A 16,205-nucleotide genomic window follows, 5' to 3' on the forward strand; every position below is an offset into this window, starting at 1 on the left:
TCTAAAACTCTAAGATTTTTATTCAATGTGTGTTGACCGTTTTAACATTTCCGCATATGTTTTGAATGAGAAACAGCAAGCCAAAAGGACTTAATTCCCTTCATTTGTGTGGTATTTTCAAATGTAGTCTTCAGCTGGAAAAATGCTTTGGCTTTGCCAGCACGGAGCTCTGGGTCAAAAGGTTTCTTCTCTGTCAAGTGGAACTGTGTAAAATCTTTGTGACTGAAAACATTCACTTTTTGCAGCTGCAAGTCTACTGTTGTTTTTGTTTGCTTTCCCAGCTGTTGTGTGCGCCAAATTAAGACTTAAGGTGTTCATTTTTTATTCCACAATCAATCATCAAAAAAGAACATACAGCACACTGCATTTCAAAAATGCGGGGGTGTTCTACATCACGACTGCAACACTCGTTTAGGCTGGCTAATGTTTGCCAGATGTGCAGTGCAGGTTAGACACGGGAAGAACAATACTCCCTCTAATGGTCAAAGTGGATTCCACAGGAGGAAGTGGAGGGACTTCTATTGTTCACAGCAACAGCTGTATGATGGAAAAATTTCCTGGAACCAGTGCTGATACCGTGATAGGTCTCTAACCGCTCTTTCTGCTCTTTTTCCTTTTGTTTTCCTTGGTTTTGTTTTCCTCTCTGACTGCAGCTTGGTTTTTGTTTAGTTCCTACCCCTCAAGCCTTCTAAGAGCTGTTGTTTCTCCCATGAGATCTAGCATCTATTGTAGTGTGTTGAGGTTACCGGACCCCTGTGACACTCTAACAAGACCAGTGTTTGTTTGCTTGCGCTTATGGTGCCCATAGTTCCCAGTGCCCATTAAACCAAGAGTTGAACCTCCTTCAGATACTTCTAAAAAAAAAAAAAAAATTATGTTATAACAAAGAGTTACTGAACAGAAAACATCTGAGAATAATAAAAATAATGTGGAGGAGGATCCCGACATTACTGATCCAACCCATGTTCTGCTGCTCTCTAAAGAAGACTGAGGTAATTTGCAGCTCCATGGAGAGTGTCTTGGTTTGGCTTTTGTGAATTTGTCATCATCAAAAACATTCTGTAATCTTCCCTTGTCATCACAAAAAATGTTCTGACCATTGTTAGGTGTTACCATTTCTGCACTGTTTATAGTTTTTTTTTGTTTTTTTACTCCCAAGCTCCTTGAAAGTCTAAACGTGCATCTGTTGGGTTCTCTGCTGCAGCGAGTCGTGTCCGAAAGCTATACTGTAAATCTGAGATACTGTAAGTGTGTGTATGGGGAGGGGTATTCCTGGAAGGGAGCTTAGTCGACTTCCTGCTGTGCTCAGTGCAGTTAACACAGGGGCGATGGACCATGGGTGTGTAGTACATGCTTGTGCACATTTGAATTAGTGAGTGTTCATGTGTTTTCACATTTGCGTTCTCCAGGGGTCTGGCATGCAGCAAAGCCAGATGTATGCTTACCCAACACTGCACAGACGCAGCATTAGCTTTGAATTGTTCCGGTATGCAGTGTTTGGTTATTTTAAGTATTTAGAGGCTGAGGAGGTCTCTGGAAGCACAGTTTACTCAAGCTGTTAGGACCTTTACTTGCACGATCATCTGTGTTCCCACTGACTATTTACACAAGAATTTGAGGATGTTGCAGTTTCTGTTGCATGCTCGTATCTAGTAATTTCTTGAGGAGACGGTATTGGTTCGGTGGGTGACAGGTGATAAAGTGCACATATAGACATGCTGAGTCATGCAACAAAGACAAACGCTGAAAAATGAGTTGCTGTATATTTTTGCAGTGATTATATGACGGAATGAGGTTCGGGACAATGAGGTGATAAGCATAACATTATGGTTATTTCTATTAAGGCTTAATTGTAGCGAATCAATTCTCTTCAGCTCATAGTGTTCCTGTAGGCTCTACTGACTGATGGATTGCCAGAATATAATTCCACAGAGCTGCATGCCAACTTGAATGAGACTCGGCAGATATCAAAGCAGCAATTACTGTTGCAGAGCTTTTCTCTAGTTTGTTGACATATTGATGTCCTGTTTGGTTAAATGGATTTGACTTGTGTCGCACTGTCACGTTGTATTTCTTCCCTTTTATCAGCACTGACACACACACACACACACCCACACATCAAATCTTTCTCCCACTTTTAATGTTTCTCTTTCCCTGCAGATCCACACATAAAGGTGTGCGGGAAGAGGGAGAATGTGAGGGAAGCCAAAGACAGAATTATGTCCGTTCTTGACACAAAGGTACAGTAAACATCTTTATCACAGTAAAGATAGACTTGTGTGTAATTCTCTACCCATCTCCTCTTTCTCGCTCTTTGCGTGTCCTCTTTCTCGCTCTAACCTGGTGTTTAGTTGGATCGACTGTATTTTACCTTGGCTCTCCCGCTGGTCCAAGTGACAGATTGCCCACAGCAGTGTGTTACAAACTTGGCACTAATCTCTCCAGATACTTGCAGCGCGTGTGGGGGAGGGTGTGTGCTTTTATTGCCATGGCAACACAAGAAGTAACATACCTGGGCGACTGCACTGTAGCACCCCCCCAAGGGCAGTCAATCATCCATGCACTTTGAACAGCCACACATGATTGGCTTAGTTGTTTGTAGCATCTCATATGGCTTTGTCACGAAAAGGCCATTTTAGTCTGGCAGACACAGATATTTCCTAATATGATCAATTTCTTTTAATGTACTGCATATTTTGTTGCTCATTTGTCCATTTTTGAAATGGCTGCAGCATGTGAAAGTGTTTAAAACAGGGAACATTTTAAGTTTTGGGTCTTGTGACTATTAAGATGGAGTAAAGTGGACAGATGCTGCACTGGCCTGAGTGAAGTATAATTTATATTCTTAGTCTTGGTCCTCCTTGTTGTTTGTTTATACACATTAAAATGTCACATAGCCATAAAAACAGACAAATTGATTCAATCAGTGATTACTGTTAGCTAGTTAAATAAGCTGTCTGTGGTGGTAGTGGATACACTGTCATGCCTCAGGGACACTATGGACTTAAATAATTATAAACTTGCAATCAATGCAGTGCATGAAATTTAATTCATACAGTTTAATATTTGGTCAACCTTCAGTCATTTTTGTCATTTCTACCTTTGTTATTACGTGCCTTTTGTAATAACCTAAATAACATTATATAATAACACTGAGCTATTGCAAGCATTGTCGATCATTTCACCGCAGCACTCTCTTTTCTGCTTATTAGAGTAACAGGGTAACCCTGAAGATGGACGTCTCCCACACAGAGCACTCCCACGTTATTGGCAAAGGTGGCAACAACATCAAGAGGGTGATGGAGGAGACAGGGTGCCACATCCATTTCCCAGACTCTAACAGGAACAACCAGGCAGAGAAAAGCAACCAGGTTTGTGAGGCTACAACATAGATTTACACTGAGCAGTCTGACTGAGGCATGAGAGATAGATGGGTGGTGCAAGCTGTTTACTGCCGGCCGATCAAAGAGTTTGCCTTAATCTCTTGAAACACATCGTTGCATGATTGATGTTTTGAGTGTAAGTGTATTGAATTATGCTGCCTTTGTGTGTTTACCATCATCGCCCCTCCACAATTTATTTTCTTCAGTAGCAGGTTCAGTTGTTCTAAATAGTTTTTTGATCTGTGCATGCAGCCCTCCAGTCCATTTATTAACTGTCACAGGGTCTCTGGCTGGACAGGTTGCAGAGAGTTGGTCCAGCTGGCTGTTTTGATTGGCCTACCCAGAGGAAGCCGGTGTGTTTTGGCTGGACGCACCATAGAAGAGCAGTAGGATCCTGCTGTAATTACCATTAAAGTGTATGAGGAGTTCAGCAGAGCACACTGCCATGCACGGCATTAGATTTCCATCTTTGCCAAGTCTACACTGCACCTGGCAAGTTAGTTTATTTTTAAAGGTCTACTTCACTGATTTCAACCTTATCACTGTGGAGATTTACATAGTAAGGTATGCCTACGGTGTGTAGACCATTAAACTTGTCAGTACTCTGTATCTCAAAGACTGTTCAACCCTCCCAGTCTTACTCTGATGATGCAAGTATAGGCTGATAAGCAGCAAGAGACTCCTTTTAAGGCGCAACACCCCTTAAGCTGTCTCTTTTTCTGGTTTCATAAGCTTACTGACAGCAGCAGAGCCTTTTGAGATACAGAGCATGTTAAAAGTGCAGTGGTGTTGATAAGCAGAAATCAACAGCCGTAAAAATCAATAAAGTGGCTACTTAACCCTTGTGTTGTCTTCCCGTCAACCTTGAAAAATAAACATTTATTTTTTCGACGTTTTTGACGCCTTTTTTCAGTTAGTTTTTTCGACGTTTAAAATTTTAAAATTTTTCTTCTACACATTTTCAGCGCTTATTTCTACATCCCATATTTTCTTATCTAAAACAAAAATTGAAAACGGGTCAATTTGACCCAAAGTCAACACAAGGGTTCCTTCCCACTAGAGCTGGTAGGATTCAGGATATTGTTTAAGCACACTTCAGCAGGGCAGATGTTTGCTTACATGAGACTTAACAATGGTTTTCATTTTGAAATATATAATTGCTGCTCACAGCACTACCCTGCCCTGTGTGCGTTTTGGATCAGTACTCGGTTTGCTCCACAATGTTGAGCAGGTGCCTAAGAAAAAGGAAAAAGAGTTGAAATTTAATGAGGTTATTTATCATTAGATCATTATCATTTTTTTTTATTAACTTAATCTGGCCATTCATTTTGGCAGTGTTAAAGAAACCGTTACTTCAATTGTGAAGGCCATTTTTCTAATCACATGATTTATGGTAACTGCAATGATGTGGTTCAAGAATATAAAACGTGAACTACAAATATGTCACAAAAGGGAGTAGGTTTCAGTTTAAAGGAAACCTTTAAACTTTTGCTGTTTTCATAATGTATGTTTTAGATTTTCCTTTTGACACTGAAATAAAGTGCATCTGTATGCAATGATCAGAGCCATTATTTGTCTTGGATTGGGTTTGAACTGGCTAACTGATTTACATATGTTACTTTTTATTGTGAACAGGTGTCCATCGCAGGGCAGCCAGGAGGAGTGGAGGCAGCTCGAGTAAAAATAAGGGTAAGTTGGAACCTAGGTGCATTTTGTTTTAAACATTGTAAGTGTTAAATACCCATTCCCTGTAGGCTTCTAAGTTTGTAATTTTGACCTTCATGGAGCACGTTTGTGGCCGGTTTGACTTTCTGACAGTTGCAATTGATTTCAGTATTGACTAGGGTTGGGTACGGTTTGGATTTTTACAATTCCGATGCCGAACCGGTACTTTTAAAACGATTCACATTCCTAAAACGATTCTTGAAAAACTGAAAAATGACATCAAAGAGAGGCTCTTTTATGGAGTTTTTTTAAAAATTATTATTACAAATTATTTAAATTTAACAATATATTAACATTTTAAAGTACTTCAATATATGATAAGTAAACCTAAGTCACCTAACCCATAACTACAATAATTTAACAAATAACAGTTTTACTATTAACAAGTAACAACAAAATAAATGTTGCTGAGTTGGTATGCCAACCAGCTTCAAACTTTAGCAGTTCTTTTGCAGAAAAATTACCATATTTTCCTTCTCTGGCAATATACGACACAAGATACTACACCTCTCCTGACTTATGGCATGTCCTGCACAGGACAAAACTCAGTCCAGACGGAAAATATGGCATTTTAAAAGTAGCCTACATTTACGACAGCTAGCTAACGGTAGACTACAGAGAAAGTGTGATATTTTCATGTCCGTTATAGAGCGTGTACAAAAAGCCGTTTATCAGCAATGATTGTAGTGCATGTCCGAGAATAGCACGGACACTCTCTTCACACTGCGAGCGGGCACGTGTGCCACTTGGCGGAAAAGGGGAAAGGGGGGGGGGGAAGAGTCTGCCGCTGTCTGGAGTGACAGAGGGAAAATATTTCAGTCGGAACCAAAATTTGCGTTCTAATCCAGTCCGAATACTACGGTTTGCGTAGGTTCCGGTACCCAACCCTAGTATTGACCAACTTTTACTTTGGGGAAAAAAAACACATATGGCTGGCTCACTTTGCACACACAACCCTGTTGAGTTTGTGAACAGTTCAATCAGATTGAACTTTGAAAAGAAATCGTGAAGTTCAGATATTTCCTGCCACTTCGAGAGAGGAGGTAGGATTGACCTCTCATTCAGGAAATATTGATTGTTTATACTTTTGATGTATAACTGCATGGCGAAATAATACAAGCAGCAGAGAAGAGGGGATGCTGCTTGGATATAGTGTGACAGTTTAATTACAGGAAAGCATTTGATAAACAAACCTGTGATTAACACATTTGTGGACTGCTGTTGTTAGCCTGCTAGCCACGCTAGCTCCTGCAGTTTAAGTTTACTATTCCACCCATGCTATTTCCTGGTACCCCTGCTTTTGCCCACACTCATATGGCGAATTTCACTATGGAGCTTCAGAGTTCCCTTTTCTTGCTCTTACATTGAACCACTCCATCCATGCCCATTCATAACCCAGCATGACTAACCCCCTCCAGCTCATGTGTTAGTCTGCAATCCTGTAGTAGTTTACTGTATACTGCATCACTTAAAACGGTTACTTCCTCCATAAACAAAACATCAGACTCATTACAGCCAAGTTCTCTACCTAATCCTACCAATGGAAGAGCTCCAGTGTGACAGCGCTTCTTTTACGCCGCAAGCACCATTCCTAACCTATTCCTAGACCGCTTCACTGGAACAGTTGTGAAATACAAGCGTGAGTCTCAGCCCCTTGAGATGGCAGGCCCATCTCCAGATAATTTTCTAGCCTTTCTTCATCTTCAGTTTCAGTCTGACTGAAAGCCCGACCTCTATCCTCAGCTCTGTGGGCGGAGAACCTCTATGCTCGTGTGAAGTGTTACACCCCTGAACTTTTGCTGTATTTCAACACCACAGCAGTTGTCTACAATGAGCACGTTCCTCCACTATGGACTGCCCAAAACTAACAAGGCTTGTGTGTGCATGTGAGAATGAATGAGTGAGTGAAGTGTGTGTGATTGAGAGAGAGAGAGAAAGGAGAAGTTCATGTTGGATATTTTTGCAGTGTTTGTTGGCATGTACGTATACTTATACTTCTCTGTGCTTAGTGGTTGTTTTCATAAGCAGCAAGCCTTAACCCAGATCATCTACTTCTTTTGCTATGGGTGAAAAAAAGGATAATCAAACTTAACCGTAGCAGTGTTGTACAAAGAGATTCATAATATAAGCTGTAGAGAACCACAAATTGTTCTAGCCTCCAAAGAACACAGTCAGCGGATGACGAGGGTGGATCAAAAGACAGGTTTCCCTCTCTGTCAACTTCTGGCTTCTTCTGATTGAGCCTGACCTTGATATTCCGCTCATCCCATGATACCCAAATACCTTCTACGCTGTTCCATTAAACACTCAATACTCACGCTAGCATTGCTTTAATTATGTATGAGCTACATCACTTAACCTGGAGGCAATTTCTTCCAATGCATCAAGGCAAAGTAGCATGTGGGAGAGATTTTCTTTCATCTAATTGTTGCACTTTCTCCACTTTACAAACACTACACTACAAACCATCATTTTCTTCATTCAGTCATAATATACAGTGTATTTCTTCACAAATAAAATGTATGCACAGTAGTGGAAGTTGTTTTTTAGTTGTTTTTTTTTTTTTTTTTTAGCCAAAGTGCCATTATTTTTTCAAATGGCAGTTATCTCATTTTGCACCAGATTTGCTTTAAAGGAATAGAATAACATTTTGGGAAATACGCTAATTTGCTTACTTGCTGAGAGTTACGAGAGAAGATTGATAAAACATTTTACCGTTAAATATGAGCCTAGAGACAGATAGCTTAGCTTAGCATAAAGACTGGACAGCTAGCCTGGCTCTGTTCAAAGGTAAAAGAAAACCACCTATCATCCCCTCTGTAAAATATGAGTGTGAAAAGACAAGTCTTTGTTTTAATCTGTAAAACGCTGCTAACTTCAGGTAAGAAACAAAAAGCGGGTCTCCTTGGCTTCAGCTTCATATTGAATGAACAAATATGCGAGTGGTATCAAACTTCTCATCTAACTAATTTTGAAATTTTCCCAAAATATTAAATCTGTTTTAAAAAGAGGAATGAGGGGAATTTTTGAAGGTGTTATTGTGTTGTAATTGAAGCACCAAACTGTAAAAATGAAAGAGGGTGTATTGTGGTTTCTTGACCCCCTACTGCTGAGGTAGCCAGTGCATAACAATATTCAGTATGCTGTGTTTGTGGTTCTGGGTGGCCTTTAGACCACATCCTCTCCCATCTCCTCTGAAACCAGTGGCTGGGGCTCTGCCCCTTTCCCTCAGGTGCATTAGCGATGAACGTAATGTCCCTAACATTCAGACATACTACAGTGGACTTGTAAGGCCTACTGTATTTCTGAGGCTTTCTTGGGTGGAGATATGTTTTGAGTCTGTAACAAGTTGGTTGTTAAGGTGATGGATTCTCGAGGGATTTCTTGGAGATTTCAGAGGTGGAGCTGACAGGCAGGTGATGAAAGGTCTGGCCAGTTGCTTTACCTCGAAGATATTTTCATTTTTCTTCATCTCTCACCCTTATGTCAGGAGAACTCAGGCTTTTTCAACAGATTGAATACATGTGAAATTCATATCTGCCAGGTAGACGTTTTGAAAAAAGCTGAGGTCAGCTCCACCATAAAAACCAGTCTATTCTTCATTCAGTGCCTGACTCCTGCTGCTCTGCTTGTCCTCTCTTGCATTTCCCTCAGTACTGACCTAAATTTCTCAAGCCCTCTGAGAGCGAGTGCTGAAACGTGATATAAATGTAAGGCCAAGCGCATATGGGACTGATCAGGGATGCATTTCTTTGGTCAGAGCAATTCATGCTGCTTGCCCTTCACTGGCAGCCAAAACCATAGTGGCGTTCTGCCCAAGAGTCAGTGTTTGGATAACACTGTGTGTGTGTGTGAGTGTGTATTCATTCTCTTTTTTTGTGAGGTGTGTGTGTGTGTGTGTATATGTACATTCCCTTAGTTTGTGTGTAAGGGCGTGTGCCTGTGTGATTTCTCTCCCATGCATGCATAAGTATGTGTATGCCTGAAGAGAGGCCCTTCCTGTCTGCATCTATTTTGTTTGAATGAGTGCTGTGATACAAATGACAAGAGCTGATGTCTGTTGCTGCTCCTGTGGTTTGATGCAATGACTTGAAATTAATGTATGTGAATGAGCAGGCTATAGACCACAGATGCTTTGCAGAATTTTTAAACAACTGTAACCATAATGTTTAAATCTGAAGCATACTTCATCTAACAAAGGGTTTCTCTCTTATTGCCGGCACTGCTCACCTCATTTTGATTAACTTCTATTTATTTGAGCTGACAGATTTACATACCAAGTTTTGCCACCTTCTGCTAAAATAGCTGTTATGTCTGTGAGTCAGTTCACATAAGTCTGCCCTGTGTTAAGAAATCTGTTTTTACTTGGTGTCCAAATAGTCTTAATCAGTCTGAATGACAGCACAATGTGATACAAGCCACTATGGAGTCACTGTTTATGATTTTGAAGAAATCTGCCACAACATGTTTTATTTCCCTATTTCATGGGAGCAGCAGTGGCAGCATAAGGATGAGCTATCCAACTTAACATAACTGCATTATTTTAGCATGGTGGTGGTTTTCTCTGTTATTTCACTTTATTTTTCTTCCTCTCCTTCCGTCCCTCCATATTGCAGGAGCTGCTCCCTCTTGTGCTGTCTTTTGAGCTTCCCGCCATCATGCAGTCTGACCCCAACTCCCCCGCCGTGCAGCACATCTCGCAGACCTACAACCTCACAGTCTCCTTCAAACCCCCGACTCGTCTCTATCGGGCCACCGGTGTGGTTCGCGGTTCACAGAATAACACAAACTCCGTCAAGGTGAGGAGGGTATCGCAATTTTAAAGTTGATTTTGGTCGAAGGTGTTGGATAGTTGAGTGAACGGGATGATCAGTGCCCAAAACACAAATACAATAAATTTACAAACCTGAAATAAAGAAAAGCAGCAAATCTTCAAATTTTAGAAGCTGTGACTTCAGCGATTAATCAATCAAGTCAAAATTGTTGGCACCTCATTTTCTGTAAATTAACAAATTGTTTCAGTGCTAGATTAAATTCCATTTAAGCCCACAGCTTCAGTACTAATTGACCAATTTAGTCACTGTTTATTTCAGGATTGATTCTCTAATTTATTTATTTTAGAGTCTTCTGTTGAAACATTAGCAACAATATAAATTCTGTTTTAGTTTGGATTTTCTCTCATTAAATTGGAGGGAAATTGTAAAGAGACCAACTCATAAAGGTCATAGGTTGAACCCTCCCAACAGCCAGCGTGTGTCGTGTTAAAGTTGCTTGAATAACTAACCAAACCCCAACCTGTACACTCCTTGTCAGCATTTCAGTGTAACATTTGAGTTATTACTCCATTCTTCTCCACCCATTACAATGGCGACCCACAGACCAAGAACAGGTTTCCAGAGCTACACCATGTCGAGACCACCAACCAACCAGTCAGCGTTTCTTACTTTTCTCGTTTTAAGTGCCTCATTACTTTCAGCACCACACGGGCAAGAGATTGCTGAGAGATGTTTGGTCACTCGAACTGGACAGCAGCTTGTTCAGCTCTCCAGTAGGAGGGTGACACCGCCCCACTACTGTACCAGCAACTCCAAAAGTCTCTCCTGAGTTCAATTTTTTAAAATTGAGTTAGGAGTTTCTTACTGTGCTTCCACCCTGCTGCTTGTTTATGTATAAACATAAAATATATATACACACACACACACACACACACACACACACGCGGCGCGCCCGCGCACACACACACACACACACACACACACACAACACACACACACACACACACACACACACACAGATGCACTTCCTCAACTGGCATCTGAGTTGTGGCTATTCAAAGCCTGCCAATGAGTCTTTTCATCAAGTGGTGCCAACTTACTTTTCCAATACAGAGCCTCTGCTAACAATATTGAGCTTAGTTCTGTTTGCCAGTGAATGCATTTGACAAATATGAATCCCTCCATTTATTTATTCATGTATGCTTGAGCACTTTAATTTGGATTTTGCATGCTAGTGTGCATTTGTGCACATTTACTGTGTTCTGTGTATGGTTAATATGTGTACATTTATCAATGCAGAAGCACGGGCCCCGAGTGTGTGGTGGGTCTGAGGGGTCGGTTTGGATAGAGAAGCATGCCAGATGAAGGCTAAAAGATTAGAGGAATATGTGTGCTATGTTATTTAGTGGTGTGAGACCCATGGAGCACCTTCGAGGATTGCTCAAACTGTTGTGGATTGTTGTGTTATGCTGGCCGCAGTGTGTGGGTTATATGCACACTGGAAATTACTTTATGACTTTACTGGGCCAAGTGATTGCTTGCAGAGGCATAGCAGAGACGGTGAGGAATGAGATTGTTCAACAGGCCAGCAGATGCAGTGGAAAATACAATAGTTTCCTTTGGTTATGTACACTGGTGTTGTCTGTGGGAAATGGGCAACATGGCTCCACTGCTCTCCTCATTAAATGATGAGTTTATGTGGGCTGGCTATTGCTCTAAATTAAATATTGTTCCAGCTTTTTTGTCAGTTCTTTTATGTGATTTCATTTGTACGGTTTGATATTCTTGAGAAGTCAGTAAATTGTCCACTTTATTCTTTGTTTTATTGTTGGTAGAATTAACTTTTACACTCATCTTCTCCTACAATTAGCATGCATCCAAAACGAGATGGCAAACTTTTTTTTTATATTTACATTCTATTATGTACTATTATGCTGTACACTGGTTTGAATTATTTATCAAATACAAATGCCAAACACTTGCTTGTTCCGGCTTCTCAAATGTGAGGATTTATCCAAAAATGATCAACAGATGAATTCATAACACCTTGTTGTGACAATTTGTACAGACATTCATAGACTTCGGTGACATTAGCATTTAGCTCAAAGCTTCACTGTACTATGCTTCACAGAGTCACTAGAATTAATGTAGACTCTTAGGAGGGTCAAGGGGAAAGTGGGAGTTTCCCAAAAAGAGATGGGAGGGGAAGCGTAAAGTGCGCCTAATTATGTATTCCGCGGTATGTACAAAAACCGGCCGTGAAAGTGCACCTCTATTTTGCGGTGAAAATTCTCCGCCTCTTAAAAGCAGGTGTAAACCTGGAAGTGGGTTTCCTTGCATATGCCTCCTGGTGAAATGGCAGCAGTAATCCGAGCAAAACGAAGACATAGGCCAAGGAGACAAGCTGAAAAGATTTTTGCCACAAGGATCACACTTTTTCAGTTGAGTGAACACGAAATCATTAAGCGTTACAGATTAAGCAGCCATGCAATATTACAGTTACTGGACGAAATCAAAGATAACATTGAATCTCCGACTCAGCGTTCAGATTCCATTCCAGCAGTTGTTAAACTCCTCGCTACATTACAAATATTGGCATCAGGATAATTTCAAACAGTCATAGCATCAGCAGTCTGCACTCAGCCGTATCATAGCACAAATACTTAATGCTTTGCTACAGTGCAATTTACGGTATAGTGGGTGGAGAAAGGCGCCAATTACCCAATGAACTGAAGGATCACAGCGTGCACTTTCTGCGGGTTGGCCATGGCGCTGATAACGCTACATTCGCAAATGTAAATCTGGCCATCAGTCTTATCATATTATCTTGTATCTTTTCTTTATATATTCATATATTACCTGTTACATTACCTTGTCATCTTTGTTTCCTCAGAGGGGTACAGCTCTACTGTTGGAGCACCTGGCTGGTAGCCTGGCAAGCACCATCTCAGTCACCACCCACCTGGACATCGCACCCCAGCACCACCTATTCATGAAGGGCCGCAATGGCAGCAACATCAAGCACATCACCCAGAGAACGGGTGCCCAGATCCACTTCCCTGACCCCAACAGCCCCCAGAAGAAATCCACAGTCTACATTCAGGGTACCATTGAATCGGTCTGCCTGGCACGGCAGTACCTAATGGTGTGTACCTTGTGTGTGTTTTGTTTATTGACTTACACTGGTTGAAAATAATTACTTTAAACTGCTAAGCTTTCTTTTGGGGGTTAGAGGTGCTGTAGGTAGGATTGTAAAGATCCAGGATTTAGCCAAAAAAATTTGAACATCGACAACTTCTCAGTCCCTCCCCCTCCTTTCCGCTATAGCTCAAAACGGTCCCCTAAACCCCTCTGCCCACAAGGGAGAATGAATGCGTGTGCATGAGCAGTGATTGACACGCAGTTAGACACCCCAACCCTCCCCCCTGGCCCTGATTGGTGCATCTGAACAGGGAGTGGTAGATTTTTGCAAAAGGCACTACAGGCTGTAGGTGGTGCCAGAGGAACCAGATTTAGTTTTTTTTATTACCTGCTTTGTGTAGTTCTACTCGAACAAAGGGTCAGTTTCAGCAAATATGACAGAAAGTTAGTTTTATAAGTCTTACCTATTGCACCTTTAACGGATGACATTGACAATAGATTCTTTACATATTCAGACTCCACATTCTGTGTGGTAGCTATAATGGGTGCCATTGTTCACTAATATCATCATGGTATGTGTGAATGATGCGTGGGTTTTGATATGGGGTTTAAGAAGTAGACCATGATTGCCTTTGGGGTTTTTGAATAGCCTTGGGAGAGATTTGCTTGGCTCTGCTCCTGCTGCTCAAACGTCCAGTTATACAACAATCTGTAGCCGACTCAAGGTTAGCCTGCATGATTTATAGCCACATACCTGCATGTGAGTTGGACACACACATTTGTGTCAGCTTGGCTTTAGTTTTTAACGTTGTGGCTGTATACAGATTATTATTGGTGTTAATGGTAATGGTTTGGCTTCATATACAGTAGATGTTGGTGGATTTAAATTTCAGCTCAGTCTGTAATTCAGAGGTCATCACATTACCGTTTTTTTGGACCAGGAGGAAGCGCCTCAAATTTAAATATCTGTTGGTTTAAAATGCTCTGTGGTTATTCTTGCCTGGTTGCTTGTGACAGCTGAGGCTACCCTTATCTGAATTACTTAGGAATATAATCAGAAGTCTGTTTCAAAAATGTGAAAAAATGATGGCTGTTTAATTACTATTGGCTAAAAGCTTTTGCTGAGCTGGTGCATATAAGACATCTCAGCTGTAAACAGCTTTGGCTTTCTGTTTGGAGATCCATAATGTGGGCCAGTAATTCTGCCAGAGCTGTCTTCTCTTTGTCTGCGGTCTCCAATTTGGCCCCGAAGACATTTAGCAAATGTCAAAGTTGCTGCAGTGGCTAAACATGACTTTCTCTTGGTCTGGACACACAAGAGGGAGCCTCTCACTGTCTGTTTGTCTGAGTGAGGCTGTAAAAAAAGCCAAATAATTTATGAGAGAAGAGTTAGAGAGGAGAAGCATAGAAAGCAGGGGATGGGAGAGGACATTGAGAAAGAAGAGGAGGGGATAAAGAGGAGTAGCTCTGAAAGTAGAAGAGTGGACATACAGGGGAGAGTGAGGAGTCCTGCTCTCAGTTGTGTACTGTGTGATTTGGCCTCTTCCAGCCAGACTGTAGATTCCAGCTCCATTCTCAGGTCCTGTCAGAGCCAGCCTGGCCTCTATACTCTGCTGCTAATTACACCCACTCACAATAGGAGCGCAGTCCAGCAGTCGGCCCAAAATATAGATGTCTGTGGTGCTTGTGGTGGTGATCATGCAAAACGGATTGCTCTTGGCGGAATTTCCCAAGCTCTGTGTGGGATGAATCCAGCAATGAATCTTGTATTTATTGGTATGCCTAACATGTAGGTCAACAAATGGTATACTATAAAGGAACATTTACTACTGTTATGAGAAATGGCATATAATATAGGAGCACAGATGTGTTATAGTATACTAGCAAGGCTCTGAAAGATATTAGTCTGCAGCTGACATAAGAAAACCATATGTTGCAGATATACTTTAAATTTTGTGTTTGCTCCACAGGGCTGCTTACCTCTGGTATTAATGTTTGACATTAAAGAGGACATTGAGGTGGAGCCCCAGTGTATCACAGCACTAATGGAGCAGCTGGATGTCTTCATCAGTATCAAACCAAAACCAAAACAGCCCAGCAAGGTATGACACCAGGCTTACATTCACACAGCATGAAGAGTTTATTGGGATTTTGAGCCATGCTAGTTGTATGGCTCTAGCAGAGCCGTATATTAGAGAGAGTTTGGCCATCTAGGGAATCGAATGTTCTGAGCTATCCCGTTATGCGATTGGTTCCGAGGTGGTCACATGTTTCGTGGACTCCATGTTTGATACCAACATTCATCTGATTCCCATTGACATAGTGCAGGGAATAGTGGAAAAATTTAATAAATTATTTAATTTTATGACAAATCACTGAAAAAATGCCCTACTTTTGCGCGTTTGGCTGCAATGAAAGACAGACAGGGAAGCGGCAAAAGATTTCACAAGTTCACCCGTGAACCAAAAAGGCGAAAAGTATGGGAGCTGAAGGTGAAAAGAGCAAACTGGAGGGCAAGACTACTCATTATTGTGTGAGGTAAGCTGCCTACTTGCACACTCAAAACACTTAGTTTAAAGTATATAGTGTAGAAGACGCAAAAAGTCAGTACACTGAAAGTACCCAGATGACCCCCTAAAAAACAGTCAAAAAGTTCAGTGTGGAACGATCGTAGACCATATATAAACTGGACCAACAGATCCCATTGCTCTGGACGGAGACCAGTGAAGGATATTAGAAGCACTTTTCCAGTGATGGCTGAGCGTTACTGCGCAGCCTCCAACTGAGCTCGAAGATGTAGATGTGACATGAGCAACCTGTCTGAAAGTCTTCTGGTAGCTGTGCCAAGAGAAATCTCAATCATTCCCAATCTTACAGAGACAGAGAGTGTAGGTATTTGTAAGGAGATAACATAGGTACAGGCTAATTATTGCTAACTAAAATGCTATTTAACATTAGTAATTAAACTTAAACAGCTAATGTAAGTGAAACTGCCTGCGAGCTTCTCCTGTACTATATGGTAATTCTTCTACTATGCGACAGTAAGTCGCGTGGTTAGGACGCAATCGTTAGCCTATTTTTACAAAAACATCTGCTACGGAGCCATAATGTGAGGTACAAGGTAATGGAGCCTTTTATACATTGTCGTGGTTCTTTAGAAATAAACAATGGACAAATAGAG

The 16,205-nt window shown here is 41.2% G+C and overlaps 1 protein-coding gene across 2 annotated transcripts in view; it reads left to right on the plus strand.

The window, feature by feature from the left end:
• LOC120548138 (protein bicaudal C homolog 1-like) overlaps positions 1–16,205 on the plus strand; it is a 73,113-nt gene that overhangs the window by 37,853 nt on the left and 19,055 nt on the right. For both annotated transcript variants that reach the window (XM_039784172.1, XM_039784173.1), the window contains exons 4-9: positions 2,161–2,240; positions 3,213–3,371; positions 5,019–5,072; positions 9,725–9,907; positions 12,777–13,028; positions 14,995–15,126. In XM_039784172.1, coding sequence (XP_039640106.1) covers positions 2,161–2,240; positions 3,213–3,371; positions 5,019–5,072; positions 9,725–9,907; positions 12,777–13,028; positions 14,995–15,126 — 860 coding nt within the window. The remainder of the gene's footprint in view (positions 1–2,160; positions 2,241–3,212; positions 3,372–5,018; positions 5,073–9,724; positions 9,908–12,776; positions 13,029–14,994; positions 15,127–16,205) is intronic.

The sequence above is a fragment of the Perca fluviatilis genome, chromosome 19 (genome assembly GCF_010015445.1).
Source record: "Perca fluviatilis chromosome 19, GENO_Pfluv_1.0, whole genome shotgun sequence".
NCBI classification, from domain to species: domain Eukaryota; kingdom Metazoa; phylum Chordata; class Actinopteri; order Perciformes; family Percidae; genus Perca; species Perca fluviatilis.